Genomic DNA, 24316 nt, shown 5'->3' with positions numbered 1-24316 from the left:
CAGTGTTTTGTCTGTTGACTTAATTCCCATCTTTGCTTTTCTACTCGGAGATTCTGTGTCCTTACATCACCTCTATCAGCCCAAAGTGCTGTTTCTCAGGTCAAACAGCGAGTTCTGGTTCTGGCTCAGCCTAGCTTGAGAAGCTCCGTATCTGCTGTCTCACAGGCAACACCTACACGCTCTCGTAAACCTGTCAGTAGGTCTCTGTGTGAGTAACCTCAGCAGTCGACACATAACGGCACACCTGAATAGAGCCCTTGAATGAAAATGACAGCCTCCTGCATTCCTACCCACCGCTTGCTCTACAGACAGCATCCTTAGTGCTCCCAAACCGCTGCCTTTTCAGCTTAAAATGTTGCACTGGGTCACAAGCAACAGCAAGGAGAGAGAAACACTGTCCTTCCTACGTAGCGTGTCTGCAGTATATACATCTGTGTTTCCAGCCAGCTTAGGTCATGGCCGTTCCTAAGGAAATTCAGTTCAATCCATGCGGTCTCGGGTAGCGACTGGATCGCTGCGCAGGCTGCACTATTACAGAACGGGTCTAGCTTAAAGAAAGGTTTGCTTATGTGATGATGAGCAAGCTGGAAAGGTCTCTCTGCTGCTAGCTTGATAAAAAGAAAAGAAAAAGTAAATGATTATCAGTAAAGTGTGTTTGATTAGGTGTCACTGAGAGAAAGAAAATGCCATCTCATGTCACTTTTTAGAAAGCACAAGGTGTGTAACTTTTGGGGATGATTTTGCTCTTGGCTAATCTTCAGATTCAATATTAAAATCTCAAACTTCCCAAAGGAAAGAGATTCTGCATCTTTTAATGAAAGATAAAACAACAATATAAACATACACAAATTTACAGAGAAAGGATCAACTTTAATACATCTGGAGTAAAAGGTGTTCTTTTTTAAATATGGTATAAAAATAAATGCAAGAAACATTAACAGAGAATATACAGACAACAGACAAAGACACAGGCTTTCTTTCTCAATGTGAATACATCAGTGAAATGAAACCTTCTGTGCTAATTTATTGTGCAATAAATGTGATGCCATATGTATATTTATTAATATATGCATTTTTTACATTTCTTCCAGTTTTTGATTGACGTATTTTTTTTAATAAACTGTGCCTAGCAGAAGCTTTTTTTTCACTGTACTTGAGCTTGCAGAAAATAAAAAGACACAGATCCAGCTTGATATGAAGGAGGAAGTGAGCAGACAGTTTTCGAAATGGAGGCATCGAAAGGCTAGAGAGTCCCTCGGAGTCTGTAATGCCTTAGTATACACAAAAGAAAACAAGTCAGGTCCTTGCTCATGCAACATCTTGTTCTACTGTCCTCTGAGTCAGGCAATCAGTGAGCTACAAAGTATGTATAATGATTTGAGTCTGCTTCCATGCTACAAGGTGATCCTTTTAGTAGGACTGCACTAGACTGGTTAACCTCTTTGATGTGAGCGATTTCCCCTGAGGAAAAGATAAAAACAAAAAACAAAAACAGAAAACAGAGGCATGATCACCGCAAACCTGTTCATCAGCAACCACTTAGCGTTGCCACATCACTGTCAAATAACTAGGGGCACCAACTGGAGTCTGTCAAATCTTAAATCACAGGAAGCCCTTACACTTAAACACCTACACTGCCAGCCAGCCAGATTGTTTCACAGAATAAGCCAGCAAATTTAAAGGCCATTTTTGAATGAGATTGGGTTTGGCTGAGGAGAAGCTAATGCTGAGGGTTTTGCTGTCAGTCATACCCAGAACTCAAAGAAGGCTACTACAAGCGAGAGTGCCTTGTGCTACGAAGAAGAACGTGCAAACTGTGACAGTACAGAAGAGAAAAAGCTGCTTTATAGTTAAGGTAAGAAGCTAAGAGGCAGATTGCACATAGGCGGGAAAGCTGCTTTTGCATCGACGCAGCTACGGGTTTGCTGAGACCATGTTTACTGTTTGTAAGGAACATTGGACGGGTCTATTACATGAGACTGCATAACACTGCTTTGAAGGTGTTTGGATTTCCAGGTTGTTATTTTCCCCATCATTCCTCCTGCTGCAAGGATGCGGTTTCAGTTCCTTTAGCAAGTTCTTTTAATAAGGTGTAATAACTGTCCCACAAGAGTTAGAGCTACGGCGTGAAAAGGCTGGTGTAGGGTATGTCACCACGGTATATTTCAGGCAGATTTGAGCTTTATCTGAGCCAGACAAAAGCCATGAAGCCACATAACAGGAATTAGCTTTCCCAAGGCCACATAAAAGGAGTTAGCCCTCCTAGGGCCATCCTACCATGGCTCAGATCCAACAGAGGCAGAGCTGGCACAGCAAGCTTACATCACTCCTCAAAATACCACAGGCATACCCTGGTAAATGTAACACAAATAGATCATAAAACATTAAATAGAAGGTGGCTCTGTCTAACTCTCCACTTAGATATTTAGTATTCACATTTATTTACATTATTGCATTGCTCTTTTTAAGTGCACAACTCAGAAGAATCATACTGGTTTCAAGGAGTCTACAGTAAGAAATACTGTAACTATAGAGAGATGCTACATTTTCTGCAGTAAATGGTAAATGAACTTATTCTGCCATATCAATGAGTTGTTAAGTCATCTGCTGTATTATAACTCAGTGGAATTATGCAATTTAACATCTATTGCCATTATCAATTAAATTTATGCTCACAGGGATCTGCAAGTTGGTTTTGAGCATTTGCTCAAATGCAATGTATCAGAGTGGGTCTGCACAAAAGGAAAAATAACGGGTTTATTCTTTGTGCTCCGAAATACAAGTTGAACAAATTATGGTGAATACTTCACCTACAATAGGATTTTGAAGGGAACTCATGGTCTGCACTGTTGGGTTAGACTGCTCATCCATCAGGTTCACCGTGTCACTCCTTGCTTCTTTGCAAGGCGAAAAGCATCCTTCCTGGCACGCTGTCTTCCCTGCATCCAACTGTAACTCTGCCGCTTTCTACCTACATTAAACTCACAGCTTCTTGACACTTTTTAAGCCTTAAATTACATTTTCTTCTAACGTAACAGGTAAGCTGTTACAGTAAGGTATCTTTTCTTTTTAAATAGTCAAGAAAGTCTCAACAGCTGTGTGGCACTGGAATAGAATTTAAAACAGCATGTCCAAAATTCAGTGTTTTGTGAGGCAATTCATGATCATCAGCCTTGGACATACTCTCAGAAAATATTGAGCATATGCTTATCTTTGCTTTTCATTAACTTATTTGTGCTTAATTATACAGGTCTACAGGCTTGGCTACTTTCCATAAATATGTATGAGTTCCCTTTAGTACTGAACTGCATAAACCAGTTAATTAAAACAATTAAACCAGGAGTTCTCTATTAGTTATTAAATCAATTTGCTGAATACCACACTGGAAGGCTGTGCAAGCTCTTGTTGTGGGAAAAAATCGGTGAAATGTTTTTTTATTCTTATCTGCAACAATTGTTTATTTAGGAATTGTAAATTTGTAGATGAACCATAACCAGATTCTAGCATCTTGGGAATTAATCGTGGTATCAAATAAATTAGGAAGTTTTGACCTAAAAGCAGGCCAAAAACTGTTAGTTGATCTGACTTGTATAATCTTATTGCACACATTATTTCAATTCTCTCCTATAGAGCCAGTGAGCTGTTGTGGCAACTTTTCTGTGTTCCACATCACTTGTTCCGTGGATATTGCCTGTCTTTGGGTCATCCTTTTTCTCCTAAGCCCTACAGTGATCAGGATTTCTCTGGGTGGTCCTGCCCCTCCACCTCCCCTCCCTGCCTTTGCAGAATATTACACTTCTTAGAGCTACAAAGTCTCCATGTGAACAACAACAAGGTAGGCTCTTTTCCCAGGTATTAGAAGTTCTAATTTATCTTATTGTTGGAAAAGTGACATCTTAGAAGATACACCCTCTTAACAGATCTTCTTCCATATTTATTCTGAATCATACGTAGTTCTCTAATTGGGAAAATAAGCTTTTAATACACAGAACCCATAGCAGCCCCAAATACAGAATTACCCCGCCTTCTTATTGAGATCTGCAGGGATTTGTTATTTTCCCATTTACAGAATATTTATTTCAAACTCTGTTCCGGAGTATACTTTACTTTATCTCTGTATGGTAGGGTTTCATAATTATCACTTCTAGGAGATTTCCAGATTTACAGACTGATGTAAGGATCATCCCTTGTGGGTCATAATTTAAGAGCTGAGCCTAGCTATTCCTTTCAGATACAGTGTTAATAGCATTTCCATGATTTGGGAAACTACATCTAACAGGCCAGTTTTGTTATGAGTCATCACACATAGGAAAATGTTTCCTGCACTAATGAGATTAAAAAAACAATTGGAAGAAAACTCAGAAGAAGTAGTAGATGTTTGACTGAAGAATGAAAAGGAGATCCTCAATATTTTCAATATATTCTTCCTGTCAACATTTAGAAGAACACGGCCAAATTCTAAACAACATTAGAATTTTTGGCTGTACTGGTGAACTTTGGACGTATGGATTGAAGCTGTCTAACAATTTTACTAATAATACACAGGCCAAAATGAAACCCTGTGCACATACCTGACCAGGGAGTCGGAGTAGGAGGAGGCAGTGCAGCAGCTGGAGCAAACAAGCACATCTAAGAATATTAAATCAATTGGCCTCTGTGTTCAATCCCTGCCTTAACGTATTAACTGTTTAACACAGAGTTGTCCTTCCAACTGTACTTTTAGAGAACTTAGGGGGAAAATTACAAAACCATGTGCAGACATCCGAGCTGCTAAATACAAACGTGCTGACTGACCTGTTTATGCGGCATGACACTAACACCCCAATATGGCAAACAAGCCAGCAACAACCTCAGTACACGTGTGGCTTATACAAAATCATTATCAAATTTTTATAGGGGCTGGAGCTGAAACATATGGTAGAGGAAGATTAAATCTTTTCCTTTTAGAAGACTAATTCTCTAACTTTCTGCTAAGCAGCCTCAGTCGCTCCTTTCTCATGTTTGTTGCCCGTGCAGATGCTACTCCCCAGGACTGATACCAGTAGAACTAGAAATGAGAACTCCATGCATCTGCCCAGGAAACAGAAACAGTGTGAACCCCACTGAGAGCAAAATGAGACACAGAGTGAGAATCGACCTTCCTTGCTCTCACTGTTCCCCATCTGCTCATGTGCGACACACCTGCCGCACGCCAGCAGCTCGGCCGGCACCAGCAGCTCCATGGCAGCGTACCACACACAGAGCCGGGACATAAGCAGCTCCTGAAGAGGCACATCTGGAGAGGCACAGGAGCAGAAACATTAAGTCCCTTTCCAAGATTAGGCAGCCTTTGCTCCTCTAGCCCAGGGGAGCTGCTTTAGCCCCACTCAGGGGGTCAGGACGCTGCTTCGATCTCCACAGCAGCAAAAGATGCTGCTGTCAGCCACTGGTGCAGGTGTATTTCTCTTTCAGACATGCGAGGAAGGGGAGGCAGTTAGCATTTACTGGATTTGAGGCATGAGTTGTCAGCACAGCTGCAGCGCTAAGTGGTTGCATGTGCAGGAAAATTCTTCTGCCTGTGGTGGGGATTTGCAGTGCTCTGTTCATTTCTTGTTAGGGCCATACCGGTTCCTGGTGTGGTCCATAGGTGGGAGGCAGCTGCTGAGCGACTGCGTTCCTGCTTTGGCTCGTTCCAAATCAGGGGACACTCATGAATTCTTTCTCCTTTCGTACTAATCTTTACATTTACTGATGAGCTGCTCTCATTTGTGATTAACCTACAAACTCTTGCCGGATAGGGTAGTTTGAACTTGAATAACCATCTGAAGTGTGAGGTAACACATAAGATTTTCCAAGACACCGATGCAGTAGAAAAGTATTTTTTAGTATGTTTGTCCTAGCCCTGAAACCTCAAGTTTATATACCTCTCTGCAGTTCTCATTCCTGCAAGTAGCTTAAGACTCAGGTAAATGTTTGTCAGGACAGGACAAGGAGGCTAGCCCTCACTGGCATGTCCTAGAGATGCTGGTTTTGATTTTCCTCGTTAGCCTGGGCATCATTCTGGAAAAAAAAAAAAACCCAAACAAAAAACAAACAAACCAAACAAAAAACCAAAACCCAAAACCAGATTTTTGGACTAATTATTAGTCCAAATTTTTTTTTTTTCAATTATTCCTTCATTTCTTTTTAGTCAACCATCAATAACCTTTCTCTTTCCTGAAATGGAAAAAGCCCTCATTTCTACAAATACTTATTATTTTCATTATTGTTTTGTATTTGTCAAATATGAAGCTTTGTGATTACTTTTTTTCCCTGACTAGCTATTTTTTGGTTTAAATTTTAGGAATAACCTGCAAGTAAATTCAAAAGTCTAATCAGGATTTCTTTGATGACTGTACATTGAACATGAGATCTCACAGTTGATACTGCATTGATGCTCCTTCACAGTGCTATGCTTGAGAAAAGTAGAGCCCTTGGCAGGATTTCAGGGCTAGATGGCCTTTGATCTGTCACAGCAGGGCCTTGCGTACATAAATTTTACCTGTTCATATAGAAAAAATTCTTGATTAACAGATGAAATTGATATATTTTCTGTCTTTTTTCTCAATAAAGGGACAGATTTTAACATAACAGGAGATTACACTGGTTTAAGCATTTAGAAAGTCTATCTCCCACTGGCAAGAACTGAGGAAGCTATTTTTATGAGTTTAATTTCCATCTTTAGACAATAATTTGCTGTCATGTTACGTGACATTGGACTGAGTCTCCGTGAAAATGTGCTATGTTCAATGGCCTTCACACTTCACATCTCATGTACAAAATGACCTGATGTTAGTGGTTTGGAGGGGGAAAATATCAAAGGACTCTGGTCAGTAAGTTCTTCCAGCTAAGTGGGAGAAGGCAGCTGGAAAGATTATGGGTAATATAATGGTTTTAAACTCAGAGTTATTAGATGGGGTCTTGGTTATGAGTGAAGATCATTATCATCTGATGGCTCTCTGGTTTAATATATGAACTGAGTTTCATCTGTTTTAATATATGAACTGAGTTTCATCTGTTTTGTACTGGCTGCATTTCCATAAAATGTCACAAACTTGAAACAAGCATGAGTGGGTTTTTTTGGCCTTATCTATAATTGGGCAGCAGCAGATGAGACTGTAACACTGATGGTGGTGTCTGAAGCCATGACACCAACAGGTGAGGATGGAGTGTCTCCCCCCAGGCAGCTCTGAGGGGCAAGACTGCACCTTCTTGCCCTGCTAACTTGTTTCCTGGTGGGACAAGAAAATTTCCATGGGGTGAAAATGAAATTGGCCCACTCCCCTGTAAATGAGATCCCTTTGCTTCACAGCTGGTCACAGCTAAGCACCAGGCTAGTGCTCACCAAGGTGTCCTGCTCAGACTCCCAGTCTGCCACTGTCACAAATCCCGCAGGCACAGGAGAAATTAAAGACAAAAGTTTTCCTTAAAGGGCCTCTTTGTCCCCATCAACATTATCAGTGCATATTCAACTGGGGTTTTGTTCTCCGTAATGTAGATGTTAGTATTTGAGGCAAAGGAAGTTTCCTGGTTTGTTTGTTGTTTGGTTGGTTTTTGCGTTTTTTTTTTTTTTTTTTTAAATATGGATTTTCCCCCCCTGTGAATTCCTCAAAATAATTTCAGTTTTGAAATGCCACAAAACCAGCTGATTTCCTTCTCTCTAGTACTGTAGCCAGCAATAAGATTATCCTGCTCCCTGACTTACATCTTTCCCTTCCCTACTCACTTCCTTGGGGAGCTTCAGTATCCCAAAGAGAAACCGGAGGGGCTGAGCTGGCCAGGGGCGAGCACAGGGCGCCCTGCCACCGTTCCTCGTGCCTCTGTGTCAGAGCTGGGACACTGGGGGTTGCTGCTGTTACTCCCAGGCAATGCACTTCTCCCACAGCATCATTCCAGTAGTGCCAAAGTGTACGTGCTCTCTGTTTTCACACAATACCTGGCACCGTGAATAAGTGCGGCAAACCAAGAATAGCCGTGCTTGCTACTCAGAGGCAAACTATGAAGTGTCACATAACTATTACATATAGCAAATGCCAGTTTGCTATTACTTTATCTGTATTGTACCTGAATGCAGACCTGTTTTTAACACTATTCATATCATCTGTTGCAGACTGCCAAAGGCATTAGCAGTTTTGCAATATAAAATCTACAGAGCAAGCTAAGTAGCCAGCGTTTTTAAGCTGAGCGTTTAGGGCTTTCATAAAGCACACCAACTTACTGAAAGTTTTCTGGAAAACAAACTCTCTAATGTCAAAGAAATGCAAAGCTGAGCTTAGGCTTTTTGGTTTTAAGCTGAGCATTTAGGGCTTTCATAAAGCATACCAACTTATTGAAAGTTTTCTGGAAAATAAACTCTCCAACGTCAAAGAAATGCAAAGCTGAGCTTAGAGTTTTTGTGTGTATATAGCTCGACTTTTATTTTTTCCCCATCAGACTAGAATAACAGCTCATTATATTGTTATTTCCACTTAAATCAAGGAATAGTACAGAGGGTTGCCCTTACAAAGTTTCTAAAGTTTCTAGTCTAACAAACGCTTTCTGTAGCAAGTATAACCCACTTCCAGTTATCACTGTTCAGGAGCTTCTTACAATCTCCATCTTAAAAAATCAGGTTATGAATACAAGGTCATCTTCTCACGTTCAGTCCCTAGACATAACCAAGGTTACTGGGTTTTTTTAAACCCTTCAAATGGAAAAAAATTAGGTCTAATTTAGCTCAATACAAACCCACTTTGATATAAAGTGAGAAAAAACCCAGTGAAAATTAGTCTAAATTTTCTAACTAACAGAGGAGAAGAGAAACTGTAATTTTCATCTTACTGGATCATTCAGAGATGATAGCATTTGTCCAGGTTGAAGACCTGTTTCACACCTATTTTCTGTATTAATCAGAAGAACAGATCTATACCACAGTCCCTCACTTCACAGCTGAACAAGTTAATCCGTACACTGTCAGAAATCCTGAGAAATGCTTCCCTCATCCCTGCTGGTTGGAACCACTGTACCAAGGTAGATAATTACATATTATGAACTCATCATAACCGAGAACAAGAATGGAAGAACAAAGACGCCTGTGGTAAGGGGTCCTGGGGCAGCGGGTGATGTGCATTCAAGTTGTCTTGGAGGAAAGGTTTGCACTTGAGCATCCTGACATTCTGGATAATTTGCAAGCTCAGAGCTGCCGATCTAATAGAGAATATAGATCCAGCAGTGGCATGTTTTATTTTCATACCTGACCTGACTTGACAGACTCCACCCGGATTCACAGGTAGTATTTTGAGGAAAAGCAAAACCACAGTTTTTATTTTATAGCTTGTTCCATGAAAAAAGATTCTCCCTCTTCTACTGAAGAAGTGCTAATGCTTCACATCCAGAAATCCTCATTCCCATTTCTAGCTCACAGCTGGTTTATTGGGCCTGCCTTGCATCTCTGGCATCCTGCTATTCTGGTACTTCTGCCCTGAGATTAGCAGGATGAAAATCGGGCACGCCTGCAGGGCACAGTGCTCCGGTGTTTGTGCACAGAACTGCTGGTTTATCAGTCACTGCGCTCAGGGGATTATCACAAGTCCTCTCTGTGCCTCCCAGGCTGTCTGCACTTTTTCCCCTTTTGTGCTGCATTCTTCTCACATCTGCCTGCAGCTTGCTATTTCTCTCCTTATAGCCACCTGTTTACATATTCTTTACCATAACTGGTTCCTGATCTGTGGGCTGTTTAAAATCCCCTGAATAAATGTAGTTATTGCAGTTTGCCAGGCACTGCGACTGGGAAAAAGCCCAGCTCTCAGAGAGGTCCCAGATGCACTACCTACTCTTTACACTCTCCTTTACTAACATAGGCTCTTTCATTAATATGGAACTTCCTACAGAATTATCGTGGAATTATCATGTCAAATGTTATCATGTACAATGTGGGTTTGTAGATCAACCTGCTTAGACACCACACAAATCACACTGCAACATGCTATGGCAACACCACCATGCAAAATAGAGGGGTTTTTGTTTCAAACATTGGGATAGTTTCCTTTGTGGCTGTTTACTTTTTAGTGTCCTTTACTGACTGTCCCATTGAATCCGAATTTCTTCCTGATTACAGTGGATTCAAAACATATTACAGGAAGTCTTTACCTATAAGAAAGTAGTTAAAGAATTACAGTTTTGTTTTAACATGTGAGATATTCCCACAGCCTCAAAAAACGTTATTCTTTCACTGCATTTGTTTCTTTTCTTTTAATTACTGGAAAGTATACATATATATATATGACTTTTAAATACTTGAGGAAATACTCTTGAGCCTCATTATACAGGAGGCAGTTTCTGAGAACTGCTCCTCTTTCCCTAGAAACTAAAAAAAACAAAAACCATGATCTTTGCTGAAAGCTGTCATATTTTTCATTTCAACGCACACAGCTCCACTAACCAGGTCACAGAAAAAGCCACGGACACACACACACACGCACAGCAGCATCACCTGCACAATTCAACAGACAATGCAGACAAACTTGAGTATAATCCAAGATCTTTCTACCTCTTTTCATAACAGGTTAGTGCTCGCCCTCAGTGTTGGCGTACAGTTTTTATGGCATGGGAAAATAGGGATGTTTCTGCCCTATAAAAATAAATGCGTTGAATGCTTTAGTTCGAACTTATACAATATTAAAAAAAAGAATCCAAAGAAACTGGATAAGTAAAAAGAATCCCACATATCAGGAAATCAGTGGATCTTTTGGCAGGTGGCAAGAGAATGCCCACAGCAAATTTACCAGCCTTCATTTTTACCTTTGTGAAATAGCTTTTGAAAATTAGATATTAAAAAAAATATCAGTTCTTGTAGTCCATTATCAAAACAAAATCCCAATCAAACCCTTGCACAACATCAGCATGAATTCTTTGGTCCCGAAGAAGCTGTACTAAACATTAAGGAAGATGGGGAAATTTATTTTTCCCTGTGCCCAATGAAAAAAAAATGGAACAAACTTTTTCATAAAATAAAAAGGAGGCAGGATGGAAAGCCAATGTATTCAAACTGTGTTAGACTTAGTATTTTGGGAGGCACAGAAAAAAGAACATCAAGCAGGTTTTCAAATTCTTTACTACAAGAAAAAAAAAAAAATGAATAATTTCATGCTTTCTAATGCAAAAAGCATGGCTCCCAAAGGTCCATTCCTCCATGTGTGACTATTGAGGTCAGTGGGAAAGGGACTAGGGAGGAGGGGTTGTAAGGAAAGCACATTATAAAGCTGTCATTCCTAGGAAAATTCTCAAACTGTGATGAATACACTTTTAACTGTCAGGTTAGAGAAGCAAAACGGGAAAGTAGGGATCAGTGAGGGGGAGGGGAGAAGGATGTCCCATCAGGTTTACTAGTCTTCCGAGGCAACAAACTTACCACATTGCGTGTGAATTTCTCAAAAGATGTTCGACGATCCAGAGTGTTTTCCAACTTAAATTTGAAATAATAATAATAAAAATAATAATAATAATAAAAAAAAAAAACCAAAAAGGAAAAGGAGGGGGAAAAGAAAAGCAAGAAAAAATGGAGTAGAAAAGAAGGACTGATGAAACAATGGACTGCAAACCAAAGTTTGTATAAATCAGGAAGCAAACACAGGTATGAAGCTGTAATGGGACTCTGCAAAACAGGGGATTGGCAAAGCAGATATAGTATTCGACAAAAATAAATTTTCATGGAAATCAAACTGGTTTGATTTAAAAGAAAAACTGAAACCAAAAAGAAATAATGAAGTGCACATCTTGTGTTAATGAACTGACATTCACAAACTTAAGGACTTCACACGGACAGTTGTAGCTTTCTGGTATTTTCAACATCTCTCTCTCTATTGGATCTTCAGAAATCAATGTTTGAACAAAAAACAAAATCACACAGTACTTTCATATAATTTTAGGTTGTCATTATAAACAATAGAATGCTATGGTGTTAATAACTACCTTATTCCAGTAATGATCGGGGCCCTGATTCTTCAAGGTGCAGGGCTCCTGGCTGTTTCTAGGAGATTACTGTTTAGAGCCCACGAGTAAAGTTATTTATCATTGTAGAAATCTACATTGCACAAGCTGCTCCATGTACTCTGGGCTGTGTCTGTTCAGAACTCATTCCGTAATCTGGACTTTTCTAAGCAAATATTACATACCAAGACATGAGCCTCTGTTTGCCGAAGTGTGACATGATCACTCTTTCAATTCAGATTCCTAGCCTACTCAAAACTATTCATTAATAATAGGGAAAGAAACAGAATTAGGAAGCCCCTATATTTATAGTTGAAATTAGAAGTTATTCATATGAATAAGATTGTTTCTAAACACATTCTGTAGCTTTCATAGATGGAATAAAGAGAACAACAATTAATTACATAAGCAAACTTGCAAACATGAAAGACTATTCTTCTGGGATTTTATTTTATTTTTTTAATGTATTCGGAAAGCACTTTGCAATTTAAGGTGCTTCATAACAGAGAAAACAGTACAATATGGGATGTAAAAATAAAAATAAGTTTTGCTAGATTAACTTATTGAAACATGCCCGCATGCAGGATATATACACATATATGTATATTGAACTCCTGTGTGTATGTGACCCTCGAAACACGCCAAGCTGGTCACCTACCAGATATCCAGTTGCACTGGCACAGGGGAGAGAAGACTGAGTATTGTTGCAAACATAACCACCGCTTTGCACAGTGGCAAGACAAAGGCAAGATGGACCAATACCTTTTTCTTGGCCTGTAGCAGCTCCTGGTAGGCACTGGATCGTATAAAACGAGGATAAGAATCACTTTTCATCAGTTTGTAAATGTGCTCCTGAAAGGGAAAGAAGGAGCTGTTAGTCCCATAAAAGAAGACGTATGTAAAATGGGAGGCACTCGTATATGGTTTAGTTGTGGAACATATAGCAGCTAGCGCTTTTTGGAATGGGAAGCCTTATAGGATAGCAGGTTGCAGTTCTGAAGCTAAGGCTGAATTGCTCTCGGTTCTCAAAGCAGAAATCCCACCTATTTTATGTATAAAGGACACAACACACCTTTCTTAAATTTATAGTCCCTATTTCCACTATGTAACTCTTTTTCTAAGAATCTACAACCGAGACCTAGCTTAAAGCCCAGTTTCAAACCTGCCTTACATCAGTCAGTTTAGTTAAGTGATTAAATGAGGAGCTGCGGATCCCTCCTCATCAGATTTTTCAGAATTAGTTTCTGGAGATGCTTTTCTAACTTCATAGCCTGGGAAATGGTACTAGGTTTCTAATTCAGGACCACAAATAAGTGCTTAAGTTAGGGAAGGTTTTCCCTGGCTACTCTCGAAAACATTATTTGACAGATGTTTAGTCTCCTGTGCAGCTGACAATATAAACAGGAAAATATATATGCAAATTGAGAAACAGTTCCAGACTAATCTAATTTCCAAGATACTTATTCTTCAGAGGCATATGAAACTTTGGAAACCCTTATTCAGAAAACAAATGTCACAGGCAGTTTATGAAGCCTTTCTTTCTGGAGCATTCTCATTTCTGTAAAATATGAAAACTAAACATTTATGATGTATGACACTTTATAATTCTAATTATAATTATAATATTAGTTAGGAAAGAGATTTGTGGAAAAATCCATCAGAATAGGAAATACTCTCAAAAAATATTTTTTTAAATCCATGGACTTGTCTTAGCTATTTTTTGTTTATTTTTTACTCAAACCCTACTTTTTACTCTAGGAAATTTGTAGCACAGAAACCAGGAAACAGCAAATAAACTGTAAAGTAAATACTGTTTCTCAGCTTGGTTCTGCATAAAATTAGTGAATAAAATAATAATTAAAAAAACCAAACAACAAACCACCTTGCTTAAAAACTATGGCAAGGTAAAATTAAAGCTCATTATTATTTTTTGTTGTATTACAAACTCTAGAAATGATTCTGAGTGCCTTTGATTGTATTTCTTGCACTAAGCAGAGAAATTCTGGTGTATATCCAGAACTTTGACTGGTACATTTGGGGAGTTTTTATTTCACTCAGTTTCTATGAAAGCAGCCGATTCAGCCAACAGAAAGCAGGAAGGACTCTGCTCCGGTTGTGCCCATCAATGGTGATAGGCATTAAAATGTTGGGTATGTGCAAAAAACAGCCCTGTAAAAGCAAGGCTAAATTAGGCTGTATTAGTATTGTTAATGCACACGTTAGTCAGGAACTGAGGCTGGAAATTATTTAGCAAAACTGGTCTATTTTTTCTTATGACTTGCATTTGACCCAGAGTTCTGTGGTGCCACCTTTCAAGCCCAGAAATGCTTTTCAACACATATTTAACTGCAATTAAATGACCTGCTGACCACCAGAATGACTTTGAAGTGGTTTCTTTCCCAAGTAGCTGGCCATAAAGAGCCTGTTGCAGAGGCAGAGCCCGACTCCCGACAAAACCCAGCCACTCCAGGTGGGGCACCTTGTAAAGGTCCTAAAGCTTCGAGGCAGAACTGGGCAGGTACAGACTGCCTCTTCCCAGAGAAACGGAGGCTCCCAGGCTCAACTTGTATGCTAAACTGGCTCAGATAAGCAGAGGTCTGACAGGAGGAGAAGTCCTACTTGCATAAAGATTGAATACTCTACGTCTTTCATAATGAAGAAAAAAAATAAGAGAGATCTAGAAGTAAAATGGGGCTGAAATTTTACATGCATTTTAATAAATAAAATAAATTTATTACTGGCAAGGAATTCAATTGTCCTTTACTGATTCAGCTGCAAAGAGATGTTTTTTTTTTAAACCTTTAATCTTGCTGGATTGTTTATTTGCATAATTTATGTCTTTGCTATACACTGCATTCCTAAATCTCCAGGGGATCAACCCATGCAAGGAAAAACTGCGTGTCTGGCTTAATGCAAAGTACTTCATAACAGTGGGTACGATACAGTGTCTAATGAAAACTTTATTGTTGCACCACAGATTGCTATTCTCATAATAGCAAAATGAAAAGGTGGTAGAATTATTCTCCCTCCTATTTAGCGCACAGGCGCTTTCCCGAAAGTAGAAAGCCTCGATTCAATTCCCTTCTCTCCTCTGTGAGACTTGCAGCAGCATCTCCTGACTCCCAGGATGATGACCTAATAATCAAGCTGTAGGAAATCCTGCAGGGATATGATCTCAATCTCTCCTTTTGACACCATTTCACTTTGCATTAATAATTAAATTTTCATCACTGGGCTGCTGATGAAAAAGGGGGGATGGTACTGATTCTACTACTTCTGCTGCGAATCCAATTCTTTTCTATTGCTTTTCACAGAAGTCTACAAAGACGAAATATTAAGTTATAAGTGACATGAAGTGTTGCATTTAACACAGAAGTATTTGTTTTTGCTTCTGATAGAAAAGATTTGCATTTTACTATTTTGGTCTTTTAACTTTTACTTCCAATCTCAAAAATACAAATAGTTATACAAATCTAGCTCTTGTCAAAATTATCTTTTGATGATGGCATGCAAATTGTGATCAAATAAGACCCCAAAAAGCCAGATAAGACATTTACAGACTGTTCTTTACTGCTGTAATACTGACTATTGAAAAGCAGATCTTTAGGACCTCTGCCCAATGTTCCGTAGATAGTAGTTTAATAAGGTATAGAATACACATCATACAGGGAATATGATACTTCTATACAAGGTGTTACAAAATGTTATTTCTCATATGGGTCATATTCTTTTCATGATGGGAACCTATGACTCCTGTAAACGACAGCAACACTTTTGGACAGGCACTGAGAGAATACATATTGAGCCTGTATCAAGAGAAGCCTTACAGAGACACATCTTAAGAACTAAAAATCAACGTTTGTGTGGGGGCAACTTTTCTCCTACTGTAACTGAATAAGAAAATTAAGAACATGGGAACATGAAAATATCATTTTCACTGTACTATATGCTTTGCTCTATTTCAAGTCCACTTGTAATAATTTCAAGTCCACTTGTGTAAGCCACAAGTACCAGGCACAGAAGTTTCAGGAAGAGCTTTAGTAATGCACGGGTCTCATGAAAGAAAGATTGTTACCATTTGCGTTGCCAAAATGGCATTTTAGTCAACAAAGCGTTATCATTTAATTCCCAAATACATGTCATTTTTTTGTGTATAGATTTCACTACCCAATATTCTATTTCAAATGGACCTAAATAGCATTGCAAACTGACCTGAGCATCTTCAAATGTGTATCTTCCAGGGTCCTTTACATTCTGCGTGGTTTTGTCATAACTTTTTGAATCTAGATTGATAGCACTGGGTGCACCTGGAGCAAGAAATTCTTGCCAGATTTCTTGGACGCGAGCAGGAACTTCACGGATAGGCCTCTTCTTCAGGTCTTCTACTGCTAACCAGAACCTACGGCACAATATAGCATCTTGATTTCCAGTTCAGAGCAATCATTAATGAAGTGCTTGCACTCTCCTTTGCTTTTAAAAACATATATGAAGCAACTGAAAGCCATGCAACTCATATTAAAATAAGTAAAATCTGTGATTTTATATTGGGATCAGCATTCTTATATACTGTCTCAGGTGATTGATCCACCTTAATAAGCAATTACTACAAGCCTTTTCATGAGATGGGTGGGAAATGCTTCATTTTTTTATGCATAGTAACTTGCTTACAGGAAGGTTTCCATTTACCTGGAATTAAACTGAAATTTCAGTTCACCTGAACCACGGGGGCTTATATTGCTTATAAACCCATTGCTTTTTGACATTCCTTCAAAAAATAGTAACTTACCTTCTTGCTATCTACATGAATCTCTCGGAGTCCTGCTAAACTATAAACTTTGTAACTGTAATTTTGTGACTATTACTTCACAGATAATGTATAAACTGGAAAAAAACATTTGTTTTGCTTGCTATAATTTAATTTATCTCTCCAGCACTGCATTTCTATGCATATTTTTACTAAAATGCTGAAGTACCCATTCTCTCTGCTGCTGCATAGCCATATATATATATATATATATATATATATACACATAGACAGCATACAGTGCAGGCCAGTTCACTGTATTCTTAGTCTGGAGCAGGATCACTGAGGTCTTGAGCACTTTGTGATCACAGCTAGCTACCTATAAGCTTTGATAGTCACTTTTTATTTGCTATTATGATTATTACTTCTTCTATTGGTGTTCAGAATCTCTCACTGCACAACACAGTTCTAAATTCAGTTAGGATCCCATGATTAGACATGGTGCAGACCACTTAGTTCTCCATCCCTCCCAAGAGCCTAACTAAAGTTTGACTTTGTTAAATACGTAATATGTACCATCGCAACTTTTCATTATTGTTTTGACACAGCTCTACTATGAAACAGATAAGCTAAATCCTGTAATATGTTAACTGAAGTAAGTTGGATTTTACAAGGCTGACAAATAATTTGGGTGCACCTTTAACATGTAGTTCTACCCTGCTTACACTGTGAGATCAAACCGAGCTCTCTTAGCTTAGTTAAACAAGGATGGGATAGGGGATAGGAACAGTGGAACTGTACTCAGACCCCCAAGAAAGCAAAATGATGCCTCCATCCATCCAAATTCTACTATAGTCATTGCAAAAACTCTTAAGAGAGGATAGTATAGCATAGCAAAAAAACCCTAACACTTTACCATATTCTTCCTATAAGACATTCTTCACTTGACATGATTTACCTTCCAGGAAGCAATTAGTCCTTCATAGTCCTGTCTTGAAATTCCTTTGTAGCAGAGACGGAATGAGCCTGTGCTCATCACTCACAAGCCATTATGGTCAGCTTCACTCTACTGGAATGATTATTTTAGGTATTTCTACACCCTTCAGTTTCTTTAGTACCTAAGCACAACCATTCTGTCTATTGATCTCTTAAGATTCTCCAAAAGACAGAGAAGTAGTATTGTCCCAGTTTTGCAAATATATTAATAATGTAATAATGTACAGTGGTTTCTCCAAGGTCACAAAGGGAGCCTGTGCCAACAGAACATCATTTTAAAAGTGCTGGGTAGTGTCACTTATCTCTATGAACTGCAATGTGAATTGAGAGTAGATCTGCACAGAGCCTGGGGATGTATCCTGAGAAGCTGATGGCACTGCAGTAAGGATAGAGGCCTCATAACTCAAGTTTAAAAACTGCACAGCTCACAAACTAATTCAGTTCAGTTTGTCAAATTTGGCCAACCTACTTCGGTTTCCTTAAGCTGCTTTTGATATTTGCATTTAAAAGTGTATATCCTGCAGCGCTAACCCCTTCAAATGCATCTTCTGGGACTGACTGATTACTCATGTGTATCAAAGTCAGGTAAGGAACAGAAAAATGAAAGGAAAGGATGTTCTTTGTAAACACACATTTTCTGTCACCCTGCAGATATCCTAAGGATCTAGCTCAAAGCTGTCACATTCTTGTTTGTTCCATTATATCACTGCCAAAGCTTCTGGAAGTCACCACAAAGATGCCTTAGGATACTATTTTCTTTTGCAAGTAACCCCCTTCCATATAGTAGGCTATACTCAATTATGGGGAAAATAGATTGGAGATAGATACTTTGAGGAAACATTCAGCTTCCAGAATAGAATAGGCAGGTTGTGTAGAAACATCCTTACAGGCTGAACACCAGCTCTTTGATAGATTAATTTTATTTTACCTTTCTAATATTAGCATTCAAAAACCCTGTTGAAAATGTGAGGTTCTAAATACAGAAACCTCTGTAAAAGTGGGAAGAAAATGCTGATTTCTGTGATGTGTTATGTCTAGGGTGCTTACTTCACAGTCAACACACATTTTAACATTTTAATCTACTTACTGATCTTTCAAGAAAAAATGCCTGCCCTCCTCCCACAGAGAGTTAAAGTCAAATATGCAAAGTTAGGAAATGCCAAAATTAAGGCTGCTACCTCTTGCATTCTCAAAAATAACTTTTCTGAATATCCCATGGGAACAAATAGCACAGATGAAGTTCAAATGAAGTCTGCAAGATCTCAGCACAGGACCTCAAGTCAGAAAAGCTCCCTGTCCCTTTTTACAGCTCTCTGCCTCGAGAGCTGTGCCAAGAGCAAGGGAAGACTGCAGCAAACAGCACGCAGTGTGCAACAGTAAATATGTGCAAGGGCAGGAGAAGGGAGAGGGAGAACCCGACCACATTTTCTGGACTATGATATACACAGACTTAATGCTACTTCGTGGAAGGGACTAGAGCTCAAACTCTGCCATTCGATAAAACAACGCATCTCCTGTTGGTGAAGGTTTGCTTTTGCCATGGAGACCTTCTCTGGAAGATGCTCAGTGCCCTTGGAACAGAGACTTGAGTAGCTGGGTGTAAACCTTACTGCTGCTTTCTGTCCCAGCATCTGGGCTGCCACTTGCTGGGTCACATGCCAGACATACAGCTGAGAGTGTATACTGTATGATAGTCATACATCCAGCCACTTGACATGGTAAGACACATGTTGCAAGATATTTGGGGATTACTTTCAAAGTGAGGATGGCCTTGCTAGCTAAATAGCACAGCTGCAACGTGGCTTCTGTCCCATTAACTGACCTAAATGTCAGATGAAGCCATCAGCAGATCCCAGAAGAAGCTAATCAGTTAAATTCAGCACAGAGGAACTCAGAGCGAGGGAAAGGCTGCAGTGATTCTCCACAAAATGTGTGAGGTTTAGGCAGTGTGGAGAATTAATGTGAGCTTTGCACCCAGTGCATGTACACAACAGTTTGGAGGACAGACCTTTCAGCGTTTTCAGCAAAAGCAAACAGAAACCTTAACAAACTCCATGGAGAAAATCACCTAACATTTGTCTAGGGGCAGGAAAGACTACTCTCTGTTTCCTGGAGTCCACCCTCTTGCCAAATACAAGTTCAAGCTTCAAGACATAGTAGTGCTGAAGGTCTTCAAGAAAATGAAAGAGAAAATCACTGAATCTTGCAACTAATTTCTTCTCATCTAATAGACATGAATGGCAACATTGCTGGGACTTGTAGTTTTAGCTTGAGTCTGAATGAGAACTAAAGCACAGGCAATTTTGGCCTTGAGGATTAAATTTTGGTCAAGTTATTTGCCCACAAAACAGGGTGTCATAATCAAGTGTGAAGGATAAATATTACCAGTGCCCATCCTGTGTGGGAGCGTGTCATTACCAACATTTCTGTTCAGACTTGCAGGACAGACATCAAGGACAGTTAATCGGTCTTCATACTCTGTAACATGCAGAACGCACTCTTCCACCACCAGTGCAGAGAGAAATGCCTTGCATTTACAGTCATCAAGAGTGGAGATCAGTAATAAAGAGCAAAAAAAATGAAAGTGAAACAGGCTGGATTAAAAGGAAAATGTAACCTCTTGCACCATTTTCCCTCTTCTCTAGTAAAAGCACTGTTATGCAGTTATTAAAAGAATAAGCAGAAACACTGAAGGAAGTTAAACACAAAATTAATCACTATGACTGAAACAGTTTTTAGGGAACACTGCAGATTTTTAGTAGTGTATATGTGGGGGTTTATTCATTTTTTCAACAGGAAATTATTGAAGTCTTTATCTCCAGTACAGAACATTTCTACAACTTAAATGGATGAATCCAAAATAAACACCTCACAAAATCTCAGTTTGCTGGAGGATGGTCAGAGAAAACGTATCAAGAACAAATGGCTAAATCTAGCTAAGTTCTCAGTCCTTCTCTTCTTTTTCTGGACAACCAGAACTCAAAACCCCTTTTCCCTATTTACTCACACATTACAGAAGCTAATAGGGCAGGAAGGAAGGGGCAAGGGGTCCACAAGCTTTTCCTTCTGTGCATCATGGAAGAGGTCTGGTCACCACCTTCCCTTCACTAATCTAGGAGGCTTTTGCAGCCTTAGCACTGCCTTGGAGATCACACCTACTGTAATACTGCATAATGACTTGGACAGGCTTTCAGGTTGACCTGAAACCATCTAGATCTTTACAGGCTGCAATTCCTACAAAAGAACCACTTGGGAGCAAACATACAGTCAGTGTATGCATATTATTTTTCTAAAGAATTCTGCTGTACTACAGACAAAGGAAGGATATGAAGAGGAATAGGGATTTTCTACAGAGGTGAAAGAAATTAGGTCTCCAGGTGCCACATTGCAATAAGATTCATTTCACTTTGAAAAGTCCTTTTTCAGTGCTTAGAAAGCCTTGTGACCAAGCTCAGTAGGACTGGATCATGCTCAAACTTAAGTCTTGTGAATTTTAAACAATGGCCACCATTTTTGTAGCAGGCAGTGGGAATTTTATAAATCTATTATCCAAATCATATGTTACTTTAGCTATTTGTTCTGTGTAGTGAGCAGCAAGCCAAGCGATCTTTCCAAAAAATCTGCATGGTAACAAGAGCTTACAAATCACAGCCTCTGTTAGGTGAATGCAGAATCCAGCTTGGGTGTTAGCAGACTGCAATCACACTGTAATGAAGCTACCACACTGACAGAACTGCTTAGACAGTTTTATTCCTTTGCTATGCTTTGCAACACCCCTTTAGAGAGTGAAATACTATTAATCCCAATTTACGAGCAAAGAAAAAAATCAGAGAAAAAATACAGAGTAAAAAGGCGAAACCTGGTTGCATTCCTAATTGCACAGTTCTTGGTTTTAACTCTCAGCTCAAGTTTCTTCATCCCTGTTCTGCTTAAAACAGGACCTACATCCACCAAGAGTGAGATGCTCAGTCACCTTAGACAGTCTCGGTCCAGGTTGATGAAACACTAACACTGGGACTTTTAGCTACAAAAGATAATCTCATTTGAATAGGAATGGTGCATCTGGTAGAGTTATTTCACAATTTTAGTATTTCTTTCACCAAAGCAAGGTATAAGAATTCTAATCAACTAATACTGAATGTCTCTGCATTGTCTGCTCTCCCCTGCTGTATCCTGTGCACTGCACTTGGTAGCTAGAATCCAGGGTCCCAGCATCTATCCCACTGTAGGTTTGGTGGTGCTTGTTGTAAATTTTCTTAGTATTAGATCAGTAAATGAGCAAAAGCCAGCTACTGACTTACATTCACTTTCTTGCAGTGGGAAGATGTGAATGGAAATAAATATTTTTCTCAAGGTGGCTTTCAAACACTACTACTACTACTAAAAAAAAAAAAAACACTCCAAAACCCCAAATTGCCACAGTGGGGTTAACAGGTGAGCAAAGGAATTGCTGGTCTTTTAAACTTAAGGCTTATTCACCAGTAAGGCTTCAAACCAGGAAGCTTTTCATTTCAGTTACTGAGATCTATAGCATTTTGACTCCCATATGCAATGAGTGTTACAAATTCATGCTTTCTATCCTGACTTTACTGTGTGAGCCTAATGGTGGATTGATTTCTCTACAGTTTAAGAATTCATAAACATAATTCTAAGCTTGTGAGACAGTTTTCCTTCAGTTAATCATCACAGAAAGCACCTTTTCAGTGCAAGTTTGATCCCCTGCCTGATCCTTCCCAGGGACAGCTTTTAAGCTCATAGTTGCTGTTGCTCAGATACTGTATTTTATAATGCCAATATAAGAATCTGGAGAGGGAGACAGAAAAGTAGATGACATGTTAAGGAATCAGCTCTGAAAAAATTTCTCTAGGGAATTTTTCTGGATCAGTCACTTGCAGTTTGCCTGTGGTTAGTGTTGTAAATAGGATTAGAAGAAAGAGCTAGGGATTATGCGGGTAACAGTCTAGCTGGCCGAGAGACAAATTAATCACAGAAAAGCAGAGAAACTGCAGCACACACTGGGCTGGATAGGTTCATATTTGAACAGCTGCTTTGCATAAGGAGTTACTAGGATGCTCTTTAAATAAAAAAAAAACAAAAACAAAAACCCCCACCTTTCCTTTTCTTGATATTATTCAGATTTTAAAACCTGATTTTGCCACTATTTTTAATACAAGAAGTCTGTATCTGACACTAATGAACTTAGCAACATACACATGCAGGTCAGGCCATATTTCCATGGGGGTAATGGCAAACAAATCGTTTGGAAAATATCATAAGGTCTAGAGTATGTAGCATACATCTATGATGCAAAGTTCAATGTTTGAATATGAACACGGTCAGAAACCATGTTCAAAGACCATCTTTAATTATTCTGCTGACAAACTTCAATTAGCAACAAGGAGGTCTGGGCAATTATTCAGCATTTATGAGTCAACACCACAAAATGCTAAATGCCTCTTTGAAAATGCTGTGTGGATGTAACTCTAGTATGAATGGCTATGCTGCACCACTTCAGAGTGAGAAGTGGCATAGATAAGAATGTAGTTTAGGATTTTTCTGACTTCTAGAATGTGTGCAAATCGGATTTTATACTCCTTATGCTAGCAGTGAATGGGAAATGATACAGATGACACCTGAAAATAAGGTTGAATAAAGAGAAAAATATGTTGTCTATGCTTTTGTACTATGTACAATTTGACTTACCTATAGAAAGGCTGTTGTTCCTAATCCCTCTGAAATAACTTTTACTGAAATATGACTTCCTTAGAACAATAAAACATGCTGTTAACCAATGGATGGACTATCATTGTTTAAAATCCAGTAATTGCTCTCTCTCACATAAAAATAAATCTGTACATATACTTTTTTTAAAAGAGAAAGCTTCATACCCTAGCAGTACCTTTCTACGTTGCAATTAGTGGCATTTGAGAGCTAGCCGTCATACTACTTCTGTTCTGTCAGATCCATGAGTACTAGAATGGTGGAGATTTTCAAAAGACCAATGACCCTCAGAAGCTTGACCAACACTGCAAGTCTGTTGATTTTACTTTTAAATCCTTCATTTATTTTTTTAACAAATTCTCTTCCTTAATTTTACTGTTCTCATAATATTGGACTTAATAAAATATACTGAACAGGCTTTAAATGAGTCAATGTTTTAAACCTGTTTAATTAAATCAGCTGAGAGAAAAGCTCTTGCATGGGTAGTTTGACCAGAAGTTGGACATGAATGGGAAAATATGCTTCATGTGAGTCTCTGCTAACTGTAATAATCTTGTCCATCAGCCTGAATGTGGGAGCAGGTGGCAACCTGCATGAATGGATTCTGAAAGGTAAGACACAGGAAAAATTTTGAAGGGGTCAAAAAATTGAAAAGAAATGTATTAGACGGAAAAAAACCCCACCAACGAATCTTATAGGCTATTAAAAAATAAAGTCCCTCTAGTTTACCTTAAATTTTCTGAACTGAATTCCGACTCCAGGAATTTGAGAAACTGCTCTCTTCCCACAGGGTCTTTCAAAGCTTCATCCATGCCAAACCCCCATCGTTTCACCCTCTGCTGTCCTGGCTCTTTGCTACAGAAATGAAAA

At 39.0% G+C, this 24316-nt stretch overlaps 1 protein-coding gene across 6 annotated transcripts in view; it reads right to left on the bottom strand.

The window, feature by feature from the left end:
• Positions 1-792: 792 nt before the first annotated feature.
• RGS7 (regulator of G protein signaling 7) overlaps positions 793-24316 on the bottom strand; it is a 236292-nt gene continuing 212768 nt past the window's right edge. For 2 of the 6 annotated variants that reach the window (XM_037392704.1, XM_037392705.1), the window contains exons 14-18: positions 24176-24301; positions 16198-16384; positions 12748-12837; positions 11408-11461; positions 793-1271 (exon numbers count right to left, since the gene is read on the bottom strand). In XM_037392704.1, the coding sequence (XP_037248601.1) occupies positions 1113-1271; positions 11408-11461; positions 12748-12837; positions 16198-16384; positions 24176-24301 (616 nt within the window). In that variant the 3' untranslated portion in view covers positions 793-1112. Of the gene's footprint in view, positions 1462-10546; positions 10628-11407; positions 11462-12747; positions 12838-16197; positions 16385-24175; positions 24302-24316 lie in introns of all 6 variants that reach the window. The other 4 variants (XM_037392706.1, XM_037392707.1, XM_037392708.1 and 1 more) reach the window with 4 other exon arrangements.

Source organism: Falco rusticolus, chromosome 6 (assembly GCF_015220075.1).
Source record: "Falco rusticolus isolate bFalRus1 chromosome 6, bFalRus1.pri, whole genome shotgun sequence".
NCBI lineage: Eukaryota > Metazoa > Chordata > Aves > Falconiformes > Falconidae > Falco > Falco rusticolus.
The sequence above is the reverse complement of the archived record's forward strand: the minus strand, read 5'-3'. Positions and strand labels throughout refer to the sequence as shown.